The sequence below is a fragment of the Sander lucioperca genome, chromosome 6, assembly GCF_008315115.2.
Source record: "Sander lucioperca isolate FBNREF2018 chromosome 6, SLUC_FBN_1.2, whole genome shotgun sequence".
NCBI lineage: Eukaryota > Metazoa > Chordata > Actinopteri > Perciformes > Percidae > Sander > Sander lucioperca.
In genome coordinates this window covers 21086651-21108720 of record NC_050178.1, presented here as the reverse complement: position 1 = coordinate 21108720, position 22070 = coordinate 21086651, and the positions used below count along the sequence as shown (strand labels likewise).

General features: G+C 43.6%; 1 protein-coding gene across 4 annotated transcripts in view; it reads right to left on the bottom strand.

Moving 5' to 3' along the window:
- The window catches only part of ano7 (anoctamin 7), a 69821-nt gene that overhangs the window by 37398 nt on the left and 10353 nt on the right, over positions 1-22070 (bottom strand). The window contains exons 9-24 of one of the 4 annotated variants that reach the window (XM_031303803.1): positions 21000-21165; positions 20029-20119; positions 18953-19049; positions 18492-18635; positions 16118-16255; positions 15075-15170; positions 14538-14640; positions 14136-14247; positions 13601-13655; positions 13170-13267; positions 12510-12703; positions 11601-11806; positions 10269-10408; positions 9982-10072; positions 9772-9891; positions 8523-9091 (exon numbers count right to left, since the gene is read on the bottom strand). In XM_031303803.1, coding sequence (XP_031159663.1) covers positions 8936-9091; positions 9772-9891; positions 9982-10072; positions 10269-10408; positions 11601-11806; positions 12510-12703; positions 13170-13267; positions 13601-13655; positions 14136-14247; positions 14538-14640; positions 15075-15170; positions 16118-16255; positions 18492-18635; positions 18953-19049; positions 20029-20119; positions 21000-21165 — 2007 coding nt within the window. In that variant the 3' untranslated portion in view covers positions 8523-8935. Of the gene's footprint in view, positions 1-8522; positions 9092-9771; positions 9892-9981; positions 10073-10268; positions 10409-11600; positions 11807-12509; positions 12704-13169; positions 13268-13600; positions 13656-14135; positions 14248-14537; positions 14641-15074; positions 15171-16117; positions 16256-18491; positions 18636-18952; positions 19050-20028; positions 20120-20999; positions 21166-22070 lie in introns of those variants that run through there. The other 3 variants (XM_031303804.2, XM_031303805.2, XM_031303806.2) reach the window with 3 other exon arrangements.

The window sequence follows — 22070 nt, the reverse complement described above, 5'->3', positions numbered from 1 at the left end:
CCTATTCAAAGACTAACTGTGCTGAAATAATTTTGCACAACCCACATTAACTGACGTGTGGAAGCTAAAAATAAGAGTTGATAAAATCTTACCTGCACAGAAACAGTTTAAAAGTCGTCTTTTCCTTAGTTGAGTCGCTCCTTCCGAAAGTGTATGGCTGTAGCCTGGAGACCTCCTGTCTCATGCTCCTCCTGTCTCATGCCTCAGCTCTGAGCTTCAGCTCCACTCTGCAGGTGGGGGAAGGGCAGCTTTCTGTGAGTGCAGGTCACCTGCAGGTCACCTGCTCTCTGCAGTGTGTATGGCAGAGAGCGGGGGGGGCGGCCCCTCCCCCTGATGGGCCATTAATTAAATGTGAGCTGCAGCAGAGGAGACAACCTCACAATATTCACCTCTGACTCTCAGGCCTGTTTTACAGTCTGCAGGGTTGGAAATCACACAAGATTCACAACTATCACTGCAAAATATGAAATTTAACATTAAAGTTTTGCTCTTAAAAGTAAAGTTTAACCATATATATTATTGTATGTATATCAGTGGTTGAAGAAGTACTCAGACCTTTTACTTAAGTAAAATAGTAATATCTCATTGTATAAATTGTTACAAGTAAATATCCATACTTTCCTCAGTATAAAAGTATTAACACTGAATATGCTTAAAGTCTGAAAAGTATTCACAATGCAAAATGGCAAATTTCAGAATAATTATGTTATTGGATTATAATTATTGAAGGATCAATTTGATCTCTTTAATGTTGCAACTGGTAAAGGTGGACTTAATTTTATAAACTTTACATGGGGCTGAGCTTAATTGTCCCTTGGCGTAATCTATACTAGTATATCATCATTTATTCACTGATTATAGTAAATAAAGATATATCCCTTATAATTGTTGTGGAGTTTAAGCACAAAGTACCGGAATGGTAATTACTTCAAAACTGTACTTAAGTAGAATACATGAGTAAATGTATGGTTATTTTCCATCACTAAACACACAGGGGCCAAACCTTAGAAAATATCTTTCAATATACAACGGTCCAGTTCAGTGCTGCAGCTTAAAAGTGGCCATAGTTAAATGGCCGTAGTTAGTTACATACAGTACATAAGGATGAATGAACAGCTTGTAGTTTGTATGTCTAACCCATGTTTCATCCTTTTAATTTAAATGTTATATTTCTCTCTGTTCACTGTCTATTTATCAATTTAATTCCACTTTTCACCTTATTGGAACTTGAAGATTTGTCTTTTTAATTTCTCCATATTCAACACATGCTGATCCTCAGTGTTATAGGTTTGAGTTGTTAATTACTTGTGTTAAATTGCTGTTGATGATTAGTATGCAGCAACAACACAACATATGGTGTTATTTTTTATATTGTTCTTTATTTCCTCAGCTTTGAACTGAATTGAAATTAATCAGGGTTCATTTGTCCATGGCAAGGATCCTAAGGTCCATTACATGTGCTCACTGATTTACTAGTTTGTAAGCTAATGAAAAGTCAGCTAAAAGCAAAGTAATGTGGATGTAAATTAAAGTGTATAGCTGCAGCCTGGAGACCTCCTGTCTCATGCTACTCCTGTCTCATGCCTCAGCTCTGAGCTTCAGCTCCACTCTGCAGGTGGGGAAGGGCAGCTTTCTGTGAGTGCAGGTCACCTGCAGGTCACCTCTGCAGTGTGTATGGCAGAGAGTGGGGGGCGGCCCCTCCTCCTGATGGGCCATTAATTAAGTGTGAGCTGCAGCAGAGGAGAGAACCAACAATATTCTGCTGTTCACCTCTGACTCACAGGCCTGTTTTACAGGTTGCAGGGTTGGAAATCACAAGATTCACAACTATCACTGCAGTTCTACTGTAGTACTACTTCAAAATAGTTCAGTGTCTGCACAGGATGTGAGAGGGAGGCCTGCTAGTCTGTCCCACTCAGTTACCTCACCAGGAACACCATACAGGACACTATAATAATTAATAACTAACTATAATTCTAACTAATAATAATTCTCTGTGGAGGCAAACATACCAGCCATTGGCTGTCCAAAGTGATGCCACAATTAACTGTTCAAATACAGGAGCTGCCACTTGCTTCAGTAGCCCTGACCATCAGACCTATTGAGACGTTGTACTTTACTGTACTGTATCTCTGCCCTGTAGGTGCTGGGAGAAATGAAGCTGCATATTCAACATGCATTTTAATAGTGTTAACTGATAAATTTATAAAAGTATTTTTTAAACACAGTAGCAATACAATATGTGCTCACTTTGCTATGTGAGCTCTGTTGTGCTACAGTGCTGTCTCCATGCATTCATATAATGTGAGCAGGGACAGCAAACAGTTTGGGGTCAACTGAGGCAAAGGTAGTCATTTTCTGTAAGGATAAATAATATGTCTATTCTTACTCTTTTGTCACTGTACCCTACAGGAGGGTGCATCAATCATATCTCAAATTCTATTAACTTAAGTTGTGCAAGTGTAGAAGAACAATAGCTAATTGAACTATGGAAGAAAATGAGATGTACTTCAACTCTTTACTCTGCAGATATAATAAGGCTGTATATTTTTGATTAACGCATTTAGTACCAGATATACCAGACTAAGAGTCTACAGCAGCTCTATGAGGCTGTACTATGACAGGTAGAGCAAGGAAACATCTGTACCTGTACAGATGTTACCTTCCTCTACCTTGCTCTAGTAGTCCCTGGACTAAAGATGAAAAACAGCCTCTTGGCTAACTCTTGTGCATTTATACCAGTGTTTATTAATCACCACTGTTCCTGTTAATAAACCAATAAATACACATAAATGCTAACATCAGCATGCTAAAATGCTCACAATGACAAGGCTAACATGCTGATGTTTAGCAGGTTTAATATTTACGGTTTTAGCTCTCTTATTTTAGCATGATAGCATGCTAATTAGCACTAACACAGCAGCAAATACAACTGAGGCTGATGGGAATGTAATTTTGCAAATAATTTGTCATAAACCAACAAAAGTATTGGACAAATCGAAATCATGAACGTATGTCATTAGATGAAAAGTCAGATAATTACAATAGTTACTGCAATTCATCCTCTATAATCAATAAACTAGCCCACATTAAGTGATGTTGGGTTTTGTGATGAAATATAATTTTCCATTTCTTGTTTTTTATTCCCAGTTTGATTCCCAGTAAGTCAAAGGCCTAAAGAAATGTTTAGACATTCATTTGAAACTAAGTCTCTAGGATTTCATATATTCATGTCAATAGATATTACTATTATTTAAATATGATGGAAATAGTTTAACACAGTATGCATTATGTATGCCTCCAGAACATGCATATACCCCAGAATAGTTAAATCAGCAATAAAGAAGTGTCTGTATTAATATTTAGAAAATCAAACAATTCCACTTGAAATAATATACTCTTACTAGATATTACACATGTATATGATTGATATAGTCTAACAGATATAAATAAAATGTTTTTATTGATAACCTTGGCAAATAGCCAATACATTCAAATTCACTTAGCCAATCAAATGCTTCTATGTGCGCATAGTTTGTTTTTGTTTGTTACTTACTAATGAATCTGTGGATATATCTACATTGTAACTGTACTTTAAGTCCCACTTGCTTATTACCTGGTTTACTGTTACATGCAGACAAATCAACAGCAGTGTCATGTGTTTTCGTTTCACTATGGTCATCCTCATGGATCCCTGTAGTCCTAAATTCTTCTAATCCTGATCCAATCCTTACAGTTACCTTTTATTATAAATTTCTTACACTGTATTTAATATAATAAACACTTCTGTTGGACATTGGCCTAATGCATAGTGGTAAAACAAGGCCTGAAACCAGAGTAATTTAGGTGCAATAAGTGTGTGTTTGGCAGAGTAGCTCGGGTGCAGTAACTGTGTGAAGCTGGAGGGGGCGCCAGTGCCAGAGTGGCTCGGGTGCAGTAACTGTGTGAAGCTGAAGGGGCGCCAGTGCCAGAGTGGCTCGGGTGCAGTAACTGTGTGAAGCGAAGGGGGCGCCTGACTGAAAAAATGCTCAGATGCAGTACACGTGTGTGTAAGATAGGGGGGGTGACAGAGCAAAAGTGTGTGTATGCAGAAAACTAACACACACCAATTTCTTCTTACAATTTCTCATTTTACTATCTTTCTGAGGACCTCTCTGAAACTTTGAGAAAAGCATAAAAACAGCCTCTGGAGGCCATTACAGTGAAAATAAAGTGAGGACCGGCCTAAATGTCCTCACTTTGTAAAAAGGTCCTCACTCCAAGGCTTAAAAACTCATGCTGGTCCTCACAAAGATAGCAATGCAAACACACACACGCAGGCACACACGCACACACACACACACACACGCACGCACACACGCAGGCACACACGCACACATACACAGACACACACACACACACACACACACACACAGATACACACACACGCACATACACACACACACACACACACACACACACACGCACGCACACGCAGACACACACGCAGACACACATGCAGACACACACGCAGACACACCCACATGCAGACACACACACAGACACACACGCAGGCAGACACACTCGCACACACACGCACGCAGGCACGCAGACACTCGCACACACACGCAGACACACACACATGCAGACACACACACATGCAGACACACGCAGGCACACACGCAGACACACACACATGCAGACACACACACATGCAGACACACGCAGGCACACACACACACGCAGACACACACACACGCAGACACACGCAGGCACACACACACACTCTCACACACACACACACACACGCAGACACACACACACACGCAGACACACACACACACACGCAGACACACGCACACACGCAGACACACACACACACGCAGACACACATGCAGACACACACGCAGACACACACACATGCAGACACACACACACACACACACACACACACAGCCGTGTCATCAGCATATAATTTGAGTCTACATCTGGAGAAGCAGAACGTAGAACATCAACAGAAACAGGAGTGGCCCCACTTACCTAACTACATGTGATTCAGGAGAGGTTTTTGAGAATGATTTCACACTCAGTAGAAAACGTGACGGTTTCCCGACACTATTTGTATCACGCATGCGTTGAAACACTTAACGGCTAGCGGCACAACTGGCGGCATATATTTGTAGGCTACATGTTATGGTATTCATTATGCAGTCTGTTTTTATAAAGATATTTAAATTAAGTACTTATTGTCACTGTTCCACAACCGCATATCGATGTCCGTGTACTACACCTCGGCCGCATTGTTATTTTTGTGACGTGTAGTGTGGGGATGTTGTGATGTTTTTAAATGTAGCTTACGCCATGCATTACGAGGTGTTTACGTGGTTACCAATCCAAAATAATAAAGGAGTTGTTACATGTTACATGAATATACACCATTTAGGTCACATGTGGAATGACGTCTGAGTCTTTCTGTCACTGCAAACCTGCAGTTTCCTGTGAAATTAATGAAATTCCCGCAGTGAAACAGATTGTGCAGTGTTGTGAATTGTTATCATCTGCGCATGCACGACCATCTTGCGCATGTCGGATCGTGCAGGCAGCAGAGATCGTTTACCCACAGACGCCAAAAGGATCGCTGCAGCGCTAACAGATTTGGCTATTTGCAGCGCTTCCGCGTGCGGTGTGTTTCTGCCGTTAGAGACATCTGTTCAGAGACTTTTTCATGAGTGCTCATATTTACAGCAGTGAACACACCGCCACCTCCAGCAGGAACGGTCACAAATGTCACAGGAAGTAAACAAACTCACCCTGATCATCGAAGGCCCGCGTAAGCTCGTGACCCATCACCACTCTGATACCACCAAAGTTCAACGCCCTGAAACAATAAACATAATCACTTCTGTAAGTATTTACTGTTAACAGGTGTTAAAGGTCAGACCGACAGGTGGACAGACAGGTAGATGGACAGGTGGACTGACCGTGTGTGTGTGTGTCTGTATGTCTGTGTGTCTGTGTCTGTGTGTGTGTGTGTGTGTGTGTCTGCTGTTGTGTCTGTGTGTGTGCGTGTGTGTGTGTGTGTGTGTGTGTCTGTGTGTGTGCGTGTGTGTGTGGACACACTCTCGAGTAGTTATAGTCTGATAGAACATTAATCATTGATTCAACCAATGATCATGGTGATTGAGTCGTCCTGCAGTCAGCTCCCGTCGGCTGCTCATTGGCTGCAACAGTACGTAGGCCCTACGTAGGCGGCTAGGCGTGAATTTTGATAACACGCATTGCTATTTTTCATTCATTCATTGTTGAAATGGAGGTTCAGGCTGGTGTCCCGGGACCCGATGAACACGTAGCTAAAAAGCGAAAACGTCTTTGCAGGTACCAGGAGGACTGGGTAGGGAAAAAGTTTTGAAATTCATGTTTCCCCCTGTCTCGTCTCTTCCTTTCTCGTCCCGTCTCGTCCCGTCCCGTCTCTAAAATTAATAAATAATTTTGGTGCAGAGTTTTGAAATTCATGTTACCCCCGTCTCATCCCGTCTCGTTCAGTCTCGTCTATTCCCGTCTCGACCCATCCCGTCCCGTCTCGTCCCGTCTTGTCCCATCGCTTCCCGTCCCGTCTCGTCCCGTCGCTTCCCGTCCCGTCTTGTCCCGTCCCGTCTCGTCCCTTCCCGTCTCTTCCCCTCCCGTCCGATTTTACCCATTCTCATCTGGTCACCTTACTCCTAATCAATGAGCGTTGGGTATCCAAAGAGCTGAAGTCTTAATGATGAAGTAACAAACACAAATATCTGACTCCTGTAAGAAGTTTATTAACATCTTTTATTCAGCCTTTACATTGTCTTATCAACAAGATACTTGTTTTGATTTCTGTTATATTACCTACAACTCTAAATATATAAAAAAATATAAAAACTTTAAGGGTATTTTTGTTGAATCTGTCAGATTTTCAAGGCACAGCGTAGGTAACAACGAAGAGACAAGTTTGTAAACGAATGTCCTGTCTGAGAGTTTTTATCCTGCAAAAATGTTGTTGTCTTGCCATTAAAAAAAGAAAATATAACGTGAATAGAAAGCTAAGCTGCCACGACGAGAGGTTCCCATCATATTGAGTATAGGTTAGGGATGCACCGAATCCAGATTTTTGGGGTTAAAACTGTGCCGAATCTGAAACCGAATACCGAATCCTCCTCCCATACTCCATTAACACAGTAAACACATTAATGTATGTAATGTACCTGAAATTGCTGCATTTTGGCTGCTGTCTGTAGATTCCTTCATGCACAACTCATATTCTTTCGGATGTTTCATACCAGATGTTGTAACAGCGGTGATGTTGTGTATTCTTTAGGGTCCTCGCCACCACGAGACAAATCGGCATTGCAAATTGAACATGTAGCTGGACTTGAATGGCCTTCTTTTGACTGAAAGTACTGCCAAACACGAGTTCCATTTTCACTTTCTCACAGCCTACTGCATTGAACGCTCCACCTACGTAAACACCTTCCCGTAATCAACGGCGCCGCCATTACGTCAACCAGTGTAGCACGCGTAGTGCAAGCGTAGGGTTCGGTGTAAAAATTTTTTAAGGTTTGGCAGAAACCGAATCCCATCAAAAAGCCCAATATTCGGCCAGATCTGAAGCCGAATCCTGGATTCGGTGCATCCCTGTTATAGGTTGGACAAGTTTGATGCCCTCCTTTTATCTCAATTGTTACGCTTTGAAAGCTCAGCGGTATCAGAGATCAAAGTTGAACTCATTTAAACTCTGAGCGCAGCACTCAGCTTCTATTTCAAGCAACAGGCGACGCCAAGGGTAGCACTTCCTCTGAGTTCTCTCCACTGCTCTCCAAATAGAAAAACCGTGATGTGTAGACGGCTTAAAAATCTGATTTCTAGAAGGAATAACATAGAAGTAATAGTAGTAGCATAGAACAGTTAAATGTCTTTTAAAAACCCCAAAGGTCAGAAGTCTTTTACAGGTCTAACAGAAGTCTTTTAGAGCTCTAACAGAAGTCTTGTAGACAAGAGGTGTTGTATATCTTGTAAATCTCTTGCAGAGCATGTCGAGGTTTGACACAAACTTAGTAGATCCTGTAGAGATTGAGGTCTTGTGGACTTTGTGCTCTTGTAGGATGTGTAGAGCTTCAACGGAACCAGCAGGTGTGGTATATCCTCTAGATATCTAGCAGAAGCCTTGTAGTTCCTGTAGTTCTTTCAAACTTCTTGTAGGACCTGTAAAGTCCCTGACACACCAACCCGACGGCCGACAGTCAGCAGAAAAGGTGCCTCCCCGAGTTGGTAAAAAAAGTGTCTAGGAACACATCGAAGCGATGCCGACTTGAGAGTACGTTCTGCGTGTGCGCAAGATGTAATACGTCTCCATAACAGCAGGCGGCGCTAATCTGTATTTTCGGCCAAATCGTCATTTCCTGGTTAGCATCCACCAATCAGATTGGTCATTGAGTCTGACTGCTGACTGGCCGATTCAACAAGTCGAATCGGCCCAAATGAATGCCGACGGCTCCTCCGACTGATGACGGCACGGAACACACCAAACAGACTCGAGTCACTGACCTCGCCAGACTGTCCGACGGCCGATTATTGGGTTGGTGTGTCAACGCCTTAAAGTTCAGTTCAGACCTTAAGATTCGCAACGAGGCAAGAAAAGATTCAGCATTCTGAACTGGCCTGAAAGGAAAGCCTAAAAAGCCTGAAGCTAGAACGGAAGTACAGAGATTCGTCTCTATGCAGATGATACACCGTTTTGTCCTGTTGCTTTGGTGTAAACTGGCAGCTTCCAGAAACCTGCAAGTAGCTGCAAGTTTCAACTTGTTTCATCGCAATTCTTTGGACTGAACTGGACTTTAGGGATCAGTCTCAGAGATGTGGGCATTGAGGTATAGAGCGAGGACATCTGGCAGCACAGAGTCATAATATATTATATAAATACAGTTGTATTTCAGCAGCTGTGTGGTGTGTTGGGCTCCTCTGGGATCTCTGTCAGGTTTGGTGGCGGAGAGTCAGTCTGTAGCGGTCGCAAGGCGCTGGATCCACGCTGTCGCAGTTCTCTGGACAGGACATCCAGATCACCATCAAACATGGATTTCCCCAAAGACTGTAACACAGGAATAAATCAAACTATAACTGAGAAACACGTAGTTAAAACAAACTAGAATTACATTAACTAGGGATGCACCGAATCCAGATTTTTGGGGTTCGGCCGAATACTGAATCGACTGGTTAAGATTCTGCTGACTCGTCCCATCCTCAGTCCATTAACACAGTAAACTCATTAATGAAGTAAAGAGTGACTGTCCTTCCTTTGCCGTACCTGAAGTTGCTGCATTTTGGCTGCTGTCTGTAGATTCCTTCATGCACAACTCGTATTCTTTCGGATGTTTCATACCAAATGTTGTAACAGTGGTGATGTTGTGTATAGTTTAGGGTCCTCGCCACCACCAGACTAATCAGCATTGTAAATTGAACATGTAGCTGGACTTGAATGGCCTTCTTTTGACTGAAAGTACTGCCAAACTACACTTTTTCTGCTCACGAGTTCCATTTTCACTTTCTCACAGCCTACTGCATTGAACGCTCCACCTACGTGAACACCTTCCCGTAATCTAGGATGCTGTCATTACGACGACCAGCATAGTGCAAGCGTAGGGTTTGGTTCGGTAGGAAAAAATTCTAAGGTTCAGCAGAAACCGAACCCCGTCAAAAAGCTCAATATTCAGCCGAATCTGAAGCCAAATCCTGGATTCGGTGCATCCCTGCATTAAACACTCTCTTTACCTGGTTCTCAGCCAGCGCCTCTTTAGCCATGTAGTGTTCCCGCTTTATCTTCACCTCCACGTCCTCGGGGACGTCAGGGACCATCAGGTCGATCAGACGACCAACAGAGAAGACCACATGCTGAGGGAAGAAGAACACATTGCATCCTTTCGTCAGCTCTTAGCATGTATTAGCATGTTAGCATGTGTTAGATGTGTGAGAGACACTGACCTCGAACACGATGACGAAAGCGAGTCGTATGGCGAGAAGGTGAAAGTACTCAGGGAGGTATTTGCCGTCCTGATCCCTGAACCCCCGATACCTGAAACAACAGAAACAATTATTATATTCTGGAGGAATGGTTTGTGTGTGTGTATATGTGTGTGCCTGTGTGTGTGTGTGTGTGTGTGTGTGTGTGTGTGTGTCTGTATGTGTATGTGTGTCTGTGTGTGTGTGTGTGTGTGTGTGTGTGTATATATTTGTGTCTATGTGTCTGTGTGTGTCTATGTGTGTGTTACCTGCAGGGTGTGTGTTGCCGGCTGTAGTTGCGCGGTGACGTTGCCAGGCTGAAGTTGATGAAGCCGCTGAGTGTGCTGTCTCTTGTGTAGCGGTAGTAGAGGCGAGGCAGGAAGGACGACGTGAACGCTATGAGGAAAGCCTGGAAACAGAAACGTTCAAAACATAAACACACACACACACACACACACACACACACACACACACACACACACACACACACACACATACACACACGGGTCAAAATAGCATTGAAAGAGTCAAAAATCAAAAACAGCGCCAAAAGGATTCGCTAAGGTACTGTAGAAATATTTTATTAACAAAATGGGTGTATGTGCTCGTTGCAAAAGAGCTGTTCAGCAGTCATTGAGGAAGTGGTTAAAAGTACTCTGGGTGACCTCTGATGCACAGAAATTTAAGTCATAAAAATAGTTTAGGCTTATATGGCATAGAGGTGCATTGTTTGAAGGTTGCGAGAACGGAAGAGGAACTTGCACCACACAGAGACCCCGACCTTGGCACGTCTGTGTAAGATAACAGTTTATGTCTAGAAACAAGAAGACCCCCCTGTGAGGATAGGATAAAAGCTTGAGGAAGAGAACAGATCAGGGCTCATAATTCGGAGGACAACTTGGTGGACCAGCTCTGTCTTGGTGTCTGTTGCTAGGGAAACTTAGACTCAGTTTGTGATCCCACAGCTGTGTTGTAACTCTTATGCTGGACTCAGTAAACTTTGCTTAACTGAACTCTTCATCTCAGATTGATCCTTGTTTTCTGGTAAACTTAAGTCCGATGTAATAAGGCGGAGGAATTAATAAATTGGAGTCAGATTTGAAAGTCCATAGGGCCTTTTTTTAGACATAATTCCTACATTACCTTTAACTGAGCTTCATGCAGGAATAGCCTTATCTGCAGTTTTTTTGTACTTTTAGAAACATTTGAAAACACCACAGTCTGAAAGCAAACTGACAGTTAAACGTTGCATACTGGACCAATTTCAAATATTATTGATCCCGTCTGTCACCCTGATTTTACAGTGTTTTTCCCTGTTATATTCTTTCCCCTCATATTATATGTTGTATTTAGATTGATCTTTTGTCTGTGTGTGTCTGTGTTAGTGTGTCTGTGTTAGTGTGTGTCTCTGTGTGTGTGTGTGTGTGTGTGTGTGTGTGTGTGTGTGTGTGTGTGTGTGTGTGTGTGTGTGTGTGTGTGTGTGTGTGTGTGTGTGTGTGTGTCTGTGTGTGTGTGTCTTTTGTGATGACTGTTGTCACTGCAGCTAAACCAATTGCCCCTCTTGGGACAAATTAAGTTCTGATTGACTTGACTTGACTTACATTGGCGAGCACGGCCATGTGCGTGATCAGCTGCATGATGGGAAACCAGATGCCGATGTCCTGCGCTCGCTCAGCCACCGGGCGGCGATACTCAGTCACAAACTTCTGAGCGTCCAGACGGATCTCCACCCAGTTATTAACCAGAGCGAAGAGCGGAGCGAGAGGGCACGCCGCCACGAAGATGGTGATGAAACCAAACTGGATCACTGGTGAGAAAAGAGGAAGCCAAACTGGATCACTGGCGAAGAAGACCCACCAGACTCCATGTAAATAATCAGGACTTTTAGCGTGCATAGAGCGAGCATATCTCCACATGTAAATGGGTGAATTAAGGGTTTATGTCAACCAGAGTGGTGATTGTTGGAACAGTTTTTAGTTTTTTTTAGTTTCTGTCCACTTTGAATGAAGTGTGTTTTACGATGTTAAAAGTACTGATTATTTTCATGGAGTCTGGTGGGTTTGGTGATTGTGATTTCGGGGCTGTTCCATGTTAAAATAAAAGGATCTTACTCTTTAACTAAAAGGTCTATCTCTGTAGGGATCCTTTCCATAATGTTGTCAGACACTTAGAAGTTAAGTGGACGCTAAGTGAAGGTTTAACGTTACATTGCAGCTTGTTTCTCCCTTAATACTGGACTAATGTCAAAGATTGTTGTTTCCATCAGTCACTTGTAGACACAAAAAGCGGTAAATTGGGTCCAGGTTGCAAAAAACAGGTTAACCTTCAAACACTGTAGAGGGAATTATGTCTAAAATAAGGCCCTGAGGACTGTCAAATCTGACTCCAATTAATTAATTCCTGACCCTTCTTACATCGGACTTACGTTTACCAGAACACAGGTTAAAGAACACAACAGGACGTCACACAGATGCCGCTTTTTTCAATATTTTGGGCATTTTTTTGCTCACCCATCTCCAGGTATTCACTGAAGAGTCCCTCGCAGAGCAGCAGTTGGTAGTCTTCCTCCCAGGGAGAAACTTTCTCCTCTTCCTCCCTCTCTTCCTCCCTCTCTTCCTCCCTCTCTTCCTCCCTCTCTTCCTCCTCCTTCACCTCCTTCAGCCGAGGACGCATCTTCCTCTTCTGCCACCAGGACATCATCTTCCTGCCAAATAATGAGCCGTCACTTTCAGTTTGAAAAGAGTCAAGCAAGAGTTTTATTGAACAGGTCTTTATTGTGTGTGTGTGTGTGTGTGTGTGTGTGCGTGCTTGTCTGTGTGTGTGCATGTGTGTGTGTGTGTGTGTCTGTGTGTGCATGTGTGTGTGTGTGTGTGTGTATGTGTCTGTGTCTGTGTGTGTATGTGTGTGTGTGTGTGTCTGTGTGTGTGTGTGTTTGTGTGTCTGTGTGTGTGTGTGTGTGTGTGTGTGTGTTTGTCTGTGTGTGTGCATGTGTGTGTGTGTGTGTGTGTGTGTGTGTGTGCATGTGTGTGCATGTGTGTGTGTGTGTGTGTGTGTGTGTGTGTGTGTGTCTGTGTGTGTGTGTGTGTGTGTGTGTGTGTGTGTGTGTGTGTGTGTGTGTGTGTGTGTGTGTGTGTATGTGTGTGTATGTGTGTGTATGTGTGTGTATTTACGGCATGATGAACTCCTGGATGTTGTTGATCAGCTGTTTTCCGACCATGATGACCAGCAGCTCCTGAGCCAGTTCAATCAGACATCCACCGGCTCCACACTGCAAGAAATAAATAAAGGGTCAAAATAAAAAAAAACATAGAAAAGAAAAACATAAAGAAACCAAGCAAAAAGAGTTTCGAAAAGTGTAAAAAAACAACGTTACAGCGTCGAAAAAGAGCGTTAAAAACAACACAAAAACCCGTAAAAAAAACTTCAAAAAACGGTCAAAAAGTAAATACATATAATTTAGTTGTTACGAAAAGGTATCTCATAAGATGTTATGTTGTTTCATCTTATATGTGTGTGTGTGTGTGTGTGTGTGTGTGCGTGCGTGTGTGCGTGCGCGTCTGTGTCTGTAAATTATCATCTTCATTAAAACAGACAGACTCACGTCTTCGTTACGGACTCCAAGCAGAGTGTTGTAGTTTCCAGGGTAACCAACGAAACTAGACAGACAAACAGACAGACAGACAGACAGAGAGAGACAGAAGGACAGACAGACAGGCAGAGAGAGACAGACAGAGAGCGACAGACAGACAGCATCAACATATTGAACTATTCATATTTCCACTCTGCTTCATTTTACACTGCAGCAAAATTCAGGCAAATTAGATATTTGGAAACTTTTAGATCTCTGCATAACAGACAATGCAAGGAGGGATTGTGTTTTCATCTTCAGCCTGCGGGAGGCGCTGTGGCTCCAACTTTCATCTAGCTGCTGTGTTTTACTTCTTTTATCCAACAACCCAGCATCCTGACTTTATGTTATCATTTGATTGGTTTTATTTTGAAAGTAAAAACTGTGAATCTGACTCCACAGCTGCTTCAAAGAAGAAAGAAACAGGGCTCTGCACATGAGCCTGCCAGCCTCGCTGTGATTGGCTGAACCTGCAAGCCTCGCTGTGATTGGTTGAAGACGTCCTCACCTGCCTTTGAAGAAGGCGATGTAAACTGGTGATGAGTAGAAGTTGACGAACTGGAAGATGAAAACTTTGAGGATGAACATGTCTTCATATTTAGTCTGAGTCCGATGCATCTCTGAGAGAAAACACACACACACACACACACACACACACGTACACAGAGACAGACACACACACACACACACACACACACACACACACACACACACACACACAAGCATGACTTCTTAAAGGTCCGATGGCATGAAAATTTCACTTTATGAGGTTTTTTTTAACATTAATATGAGTTCCCCCAGCCTGTCTATGGTCCCCCAGAGGCTAGAAATGGCAATAGGTGTAAACCGAGCCCTGGGTATCTAGACTAACACCGAGGATGAGGAGGATGACGAAGAAAATGTGACTCACCCCAGCGTGTGAGGATGTGGGCCAGAGAGGTGTAAACTTTGGACAACATGAGGATGGCCAACAGGTTCAACACAGATCCTGAAAGACTGGCTATCCTCGCAGCCTAAAAACACACACACACACACACACACACACACACACACACACACACACACACACACACACACGCACAGACAGAGACACACACACACACACACTCACAGACAGAGACACACACACACACACAGATGTACAAAGTGTCAAAACATCATAAAACCATCAAAGGCATAAAAGAAACATCAAAAGAGTCAAAGAAAACGCAGAAAGTGTGAAAAATAGGTTGAAAGTAATACACAACATAACAGAAGTGTATGTATGTATGAAGAATATGTTGTTCTGGAGTCCCTCAGGGAAGCGTCCTGGGGTCCCTCAGGGAAGCGTCCTGGAGTCCCTCAGGGAAGCGTCCTGGAGTCCCTCAGGGAAGCGTCCTGGACCCTCTGATCTTTCTATTAAACCTTATTCAGATATTAAGAAGTGGTGTAGGTGTGTTTTACTCACAGAGAACGATAAGAAGTTGTTAGACTTGGCGATGATGATGCTCAGGATCGTGCGATACAGAATGATGGCGATGAGGAACATCAGCACCACAGCAACCTGCACACAGGAAGTTCAACTTACTGCTACTACCATAGGCGTAGATTTCTGAGGGGGATGCAGGGGATATGTCCCCACCCCCACAATATTTAGAAGAGGCAGATTTGTACCCCTCAAAAAATATGCTGCCTTCAAGTGTGCCCGGAAACGTCCAGATCTATAAACCATCTGAAGGAAAATAGTAACTGTGACATATTAAAAAAAAATGCCTTGAAGTCAGGACAGAAGTACAAAGAGGTGTTGCTATGGAGATGATACACTGTCTGGTGTAATAGACCTTTTTCACAGCAGACATGTTGACATGTCATAGTAGGAACAGCACAGCTGTATTCTAACCATTAATGATGGCTGCATTCCACTTAGGAGAGGTCTGGTATTGTTCATGCTGACTCAATGAAATATCTCACTGGGACACTAGATGGAACTCGGAATCGTTAAGGTCATCAGTTTCAGCTGTGCTTTTCCTACTATGACAAGTCAACATGTCTGCTGTGAAGAAGGTCCGTTGGTGTGAACTGGCAGGTTTCAGAACGCGTTGCAAGTAGTTGTAAGTTTCAACTCGTGAATCTGTGGTCTGAACTAGGCTTTAAACACACACACACACACACACACACACACACACACACACACACACACACACACACACACACACACACACACACGCACACACATACACACAGACAGAGAGACACACACACACACACACACACACACACACAGACAGAGAGACACACACACACACACACACACACACACAGACACACACACACACACACACACACACACACACACAAAGACACCCCCCCCCCACACACACACACACACACACACACACACACACACACACACACACAGACAGAGAGACACACGCACGCACACACACACACGCCCCCTACACCCCCCCCCCACCCCCCACACACACACACTTTAAAGGTCGGGAGACTCACCATAACAATGATGACCATGCAGCCGGTCAGAGTTCTGTTGAGCCGTTTGTTTTCAGGAAAGTAGGGTTCCTCTGCTCCGGTAACCGGGTTCCTCATGGTCATCGGCGCCATGGCGGTGAACTCTGGACGCGGTCGCTCCTGTGGAGGACAGAGGGACGTCAATCATCAGAAACTCCCAAAAAAATGGGAACAATATTAAGAATTTCAGGAAATGTGTGAATGTCAGATGCAGCCTGAAGTACAGCGCTGAACAGCGAGCAAAAGAGAGATAATCACTGGGAAACAAACTCAGTTTACATCTGCCCACTGTAGAATATTAGCAGTTAAAGTTATATTTGTGCATGTGCTGTTAGTCATTGAGGAAGTGGTTAAAAGTACTCCCGGTGACCTCTGATGCACAGAAAGTTAAGCTTAAGTCATAAAAATAGTTTAGGCTTATATGGCATAGAGGTGCATTGTTTGAAGGTTGCGAGAACGGAAGAGGAAGTTGCACCACACAGACGCTCCGACCTTGGTGTGTGTCTGTGAAGATACCAGTTTCTGAAGAAGAAGACCCCCCTGTGAGGATAGGATAAAAACTTGAGGGAGAGAACAGATCAGGGCTCATAATTCGGAGGACAACTTGGTGGACCAGCTCTGACTTGATGTCTGTTGCTAGGGAAACTTAGACTCTGTTTTGTGAACCCAAGGCTGTGTTGTAACTCTTATGCTGGACTCAGTAAACTTTGCTTAACTGAACTTTTCGTCTCAGATTGATCCTTGTGTTCTGGCAGAGATGTTCACTTTTTGCATTCATTTTTTGCAAGTCCAAGTCAAGTCTCAAGTCTTTGACCTTGAGTTCAAGTCAAGTCTCAAGTCTTTTGCCATGAGTCCAAGTCAAGTCCAAGTCAAGTCTCAAGTCTCTGGCCATCTGATCTGTCCCTAACACTGTATTGTTAAATCTTATGAATTCAAAGCATGTCCTGTAGCTGTCACATCATATGGATACAACTATAAAGATACAATTTGCATGTTCCCAGCATTAGCACAACACTTTGCAATGGTTAGCTTGTTACCTGTGATGATATGTCCTAAATGTAATGTCTCTTTCACTCAATAAAATGTTGAAGTGGAAATCAAGAGAAAAGTGGCAGCGCCACACCAGTTACAGAACAACATGCATCTCAGTGTCAGTCCAAATTACGCACAATAAGCAGTTTGAACTCACTGATGTAATGCCATTTATTTTCTAAGTGTTAGTACGCTCAGCGAAACTGAGTCCAGCGTGAGGGAGACCCGACTCAGAGGAGGAGAGGTTAGTGAGGCCAGCGTCTCCACGGCAGGTGACAGTGCGCACGGATCTGCTGCACCACGCATGGATGAAATAATGAAATAGTAAATAGGGCTTGGTGTCGCCATCTGCAATGCATTTTTTGATATGTGCGCGCATATATGCGCATGCGTTACGTTGCACATTATGGCAAAGGGCAGGGGACATACAGCTCGTCATACGTTTCCCCGTATATGCGCCAATAAAAGAAAATAGAAATATATTAATACATTTAGATTTAAAAAGCAATGATTGTATGAAAACAGGTTGTTAGGGTTAGGGTTAACCCCTAATACGTGGACCGTTATAACTGATGTTCCAAACTACAATTCAGAGTTGTTTGAACTGCAGAAATCTGTTTAGAAGGGATATGCTTGGAGAAGTAACAAAAGAGGACATTGAAGGCTGACTGTCATCTTTTCTTCCATGGCGAGCCTGCTTCATGTGTCTGTTCATCGTCAAAATCTCCGTTTTTTTGCTGTCATGGCGAGCAGCGTGCCGCACTTAATGCACTCGACAAAGCCAACATATGTTGTCACTGCCCACGACTTGTTTAAAATGGTTCCATACCTCCGACTTTCCTCCAAACTTGCTCAAAGTTAATTCTCCTGATTTTGTTTTTTTCTTTACATCTTCAAGCTCCATGTTGCACTTAAGCTACACCATACAGCCCAGCAGCCCCGGTGTGATGCTCCACCATACAGCCCAGCAGCCCCGGTGTGATGCTCCACCATACAGCCCAGCAGGCCCGGTGTGATGCGTGCGAGTGGAGGAGACGCTGCGCATGATTATAGCTTTCTCCCCACCCAATTAGGCTAATAAAGTAATGATTAAAAAAACACAAATGCTTGATCCAGGGCCCGGCCCGGCCCAAGGATAGTGTCGGGAAATAACGTTGGGGATATAAACGTCTTTCTGACTAAAAAAAACCAAAACAGTGTAGCTTTCTTCTTGCAGCTTGTGTGTTCGCCCATCGTGTGGTGTTCACAGGACGAGGCACTGAAGGACTATGCTTTTTATTTGTCTTTTGAGCTATTTAGTGTTTAGTTCAAGTGAGACATGCACCTCGATGTCCTCGAACTCGGAGCAATCCCAGCGGTGAGACAGAGCCGAACAAGTTCTCTTCCAGTACTCCAGAAAGGTGACGGCCCACAGAGACATGAAGACACTGAGAAACACTGTTCCTCCGTTATCAAACAGGACACCGGCCTGCAGAGACACACAGGGGGACAAACAGACAGGTCAAAAAGATGCCAAAAAGCATTTTAAAAAGCACTGAAAAATGTAAAAAAATGCAAAAATAAAACACAGAAAAAATTTGGAAAACATCGCCCAAAAAGCACCTAAAAAACATCTACAAAAGCATTAAAAAAGCGTCTTAAAAACTTCTTAAAAAGCGCGAAAAGACAGACAGACAGAGAGAGAGAGACAGACAGACAGACAGACAGACAGAGAGAGAGAGAGACAGACAGACAGACAGACAGAGAGAGACAGACAGACAGACAGACAGACAGACAAACAGGTACCTTGAAGGAGAGACAGATGCTGGAGTAGTTCCAGTGGGTGCAGATGTTACAGAGAGGACACATGATGAAGCTGTCCCCACTGTCACACAACTCCTTCCTACACACACACACACACACACACACACACACACACACACACACACACACACACACACACACACACACAGTGAGTGTGATGTGTTTTCTTGGCTACGTTTATGAATGATAATACTGTTACTGAACTAAATCTCTAAAAGTGTGGCCAGGGGGCGGAGCTAGATGTTGTAAACATGCCCAACAATCTGTACATCATTGGGGAAAGCATGATGGTTGCCGAGGATTTGATTTTCATAAAGTGTGCATGTCGGTAGAGGGGAGACTCCCATTATCCTTCAGATATCTGGAGGTCAGAGGTCAACGGACCCCTTAGTAAAACAGCTAGCATCACAAAGGTTAACCCTCCTGGTGTCCTCGGGTCAAATTTGACCGATTTTCAAAAAGATTCTATATCAAAAATTTGGGTTTCTATCAACCAAATTGTCAAAGAAAATAACGTGGATGGTTCCGTACAATGCTCTTCAAAAGTAAGTACACTCTTCATTGAATTTGGGTGTTTTATTCTATTTTATAGAATTTGAAAAAAAAAATGACAAAAGAACGTTAAAAAAGTGACAAAAATGTCAGATAAATCTTTGAAAAGAAATTGGTGGAAAAAAACGGACAAAAAAAATTGACAAAACTTCAGGAAAAGTCACAAAAACGTTGGAAAAAGTGACGTGTCGAAAACGAAAAAAGAAACGACGGAGTGAATACGTACGTTGAGATGCAGAGCGTGACGGAGTGAATACGTATGCTGAGAGGCAGAGCGTGAAAGAGTGAATACGTACGTTGAGAGGCAGAGCGTGACGGAGTGAATACGTACGTTGAGAGGCAGAGTGTGACGGAGTGAATACGTACGCTGAGAGGCAGAGCGTGATGGAGTGAATACGTACGTTGAGAGGCAGAGCGTGACGGAGTGAATACGTACGCTGAGATGCAGAGCGTGACGGAGTGAATACGTACGTTGAGAGGCAGAGCGTGACGGAGTGAATACGTACGCGGGAACATCGGTGGCCATGAGCCAGAACCCAAACAGGAAGATCACGGTCCCAACCAGAGACGCCGGTAGCAGCCAGCCGGTGTAGCAACCTGCAGACAGACAAACACTGGAACTAAAGTACTCAGATTACTTCAGTCAGAGTATTAATACCACACTGTATAAATACTCTGTACAGAAATATTTTATTAACAAAATGTGTGTATTTTTGTTTGTTTGTTTGTTCAGTCATTGAGGAAGTGGTTCAAGGAAAATGTTTCTGACAGCTAGAAGGTTAAGCCTAAGCCGTTAACTATAGGTTAAGACTTTTATGGCATAAGAGTGCATTGTGTACCACACAGATAAGCAGAAAAAGAGGAAAGTTACGAGATTAGGAGAGGAAGTTGCACCACACAGAGGCCCCGACCCTGGTGTGTGTGTAAGATAACAGTTTCTGTCTAAGAAACTAGAAGACAGGAATCCCCCCCCCCCCCCCTGTGAGGATAGGATAAAAGCTTGAGGGAGAGAACAGATCAGGGCTCATAATTCGGAGGACAACTTGGTGGACCAGCTCTGTCTTGGTGTCTGTTGCTAGGGAAACTTAGACTCAGTTGTGATCCCACAGCTGTGTTGTAACTCTTATGCTGGACTCAGTAAACTTTGCTTAACTGAACTCTTCATCTCAGATTGATCCTTGTGTTCTGGTAAACTTAAATCTGATTTGCGGGGGAATTACGTGATTGGAGTCAGATTTGACAGGACTAAGGGCCTTATTTCAGACAAGTTCCCACAAAATCTGTTACAGTAAAAGTCTGTAGTAGTACGTATCATCAGGAAAATGTAGTTAAAGTATTAAAAGTAAAAAAAACACTCTGGAAGACTGCAGGGGGAACGTGACATTTTGCGCTGGTTAGGGGGTACATGGCTTAAACAAACTGTTCAAAGGGGGAACATTATTGAAAAAAGCTTGAGAACCAGTGAGTTAATATTCACCGAGCCAGGCGAAGTACAGTGCTATCTTCTCCCCAAAGTATTCCCGGATGTGATCCAGAGGCTGGTAGCGTCTCCATGACGACCATGTGGCCCAGTACGAGTACAGGATCTGTCTCAGACCGAAGGACTCGGGGGGCACCGGGGGGGTCGGGGGCTGGAAACCGCCCTGAAAGAAGAGAAGGAAAGGACGAGCTAAACAGTGTCAAAGAAATACTCAAAAATCATGAGGCAGACAGACAGACAGACAGACAGACAGACAGACAGGGAGACAGACAGGCAGGCAGACAGACAGACACAAGTAAAAACTAAATGTTGAAAAAAGTGTCAAAGAACTGCTGAAAAAACGATAAAAAGACAGAGACTGGCATGGTTTTATTTCAGTTAGTCTAATAGCTGGTTTGATTTGCATTGAGAGATGATCTTATGGAAAGTACCCCATGCCAATCTCTAGGTATGGTGAAGGGTATGTGATGATGTGGAGGTATGGTGAAGGGTATGTGATGATGTGGGGGTATGGTGAAGGGTATGTGATGATGTGGGGTATGGTGAAGGGTATGTGATGATGTGGGGGTATGGTGAAGGGTATGTGATGATGTGGGGGTATGGTGAAGGGTATGTGATGATGTGGGGGTATGGTGAAGGGTATGTGATGATGTGGGGGTATGGTGAAGGGTATGTGATGATGTGGGGGTATGGTGAAGGGTATGTGATGATGTGGGGGTATGGTGAAGGGTATGTGATGATGTGGGGGTATGGTGAAGGGTATGTGATGATGTGGGGGTATGGTGAAGGGTATGTGATGATGTGGGGGTATGGTGAAGGGTATGTGATGATGTGGGGTATGGTGAAGGGTATGTGATAATGTGGGGTATGGTGATGGGTATGTGATGATGTGGGGTATGGTGAAGGGTATGTGATGATGTGGGGGTATGGTGAAGGGTATGTGATGATGTGGGGGTATGGTGAAGGGTATGTGATGATGTGGGGGCCAAGGGAACTTTATCAGGATGCATAGTATCCTGGATCCATGAAATAACTGGCCTTTAAAAATAAAAGTCTGCCTGCCTCTAT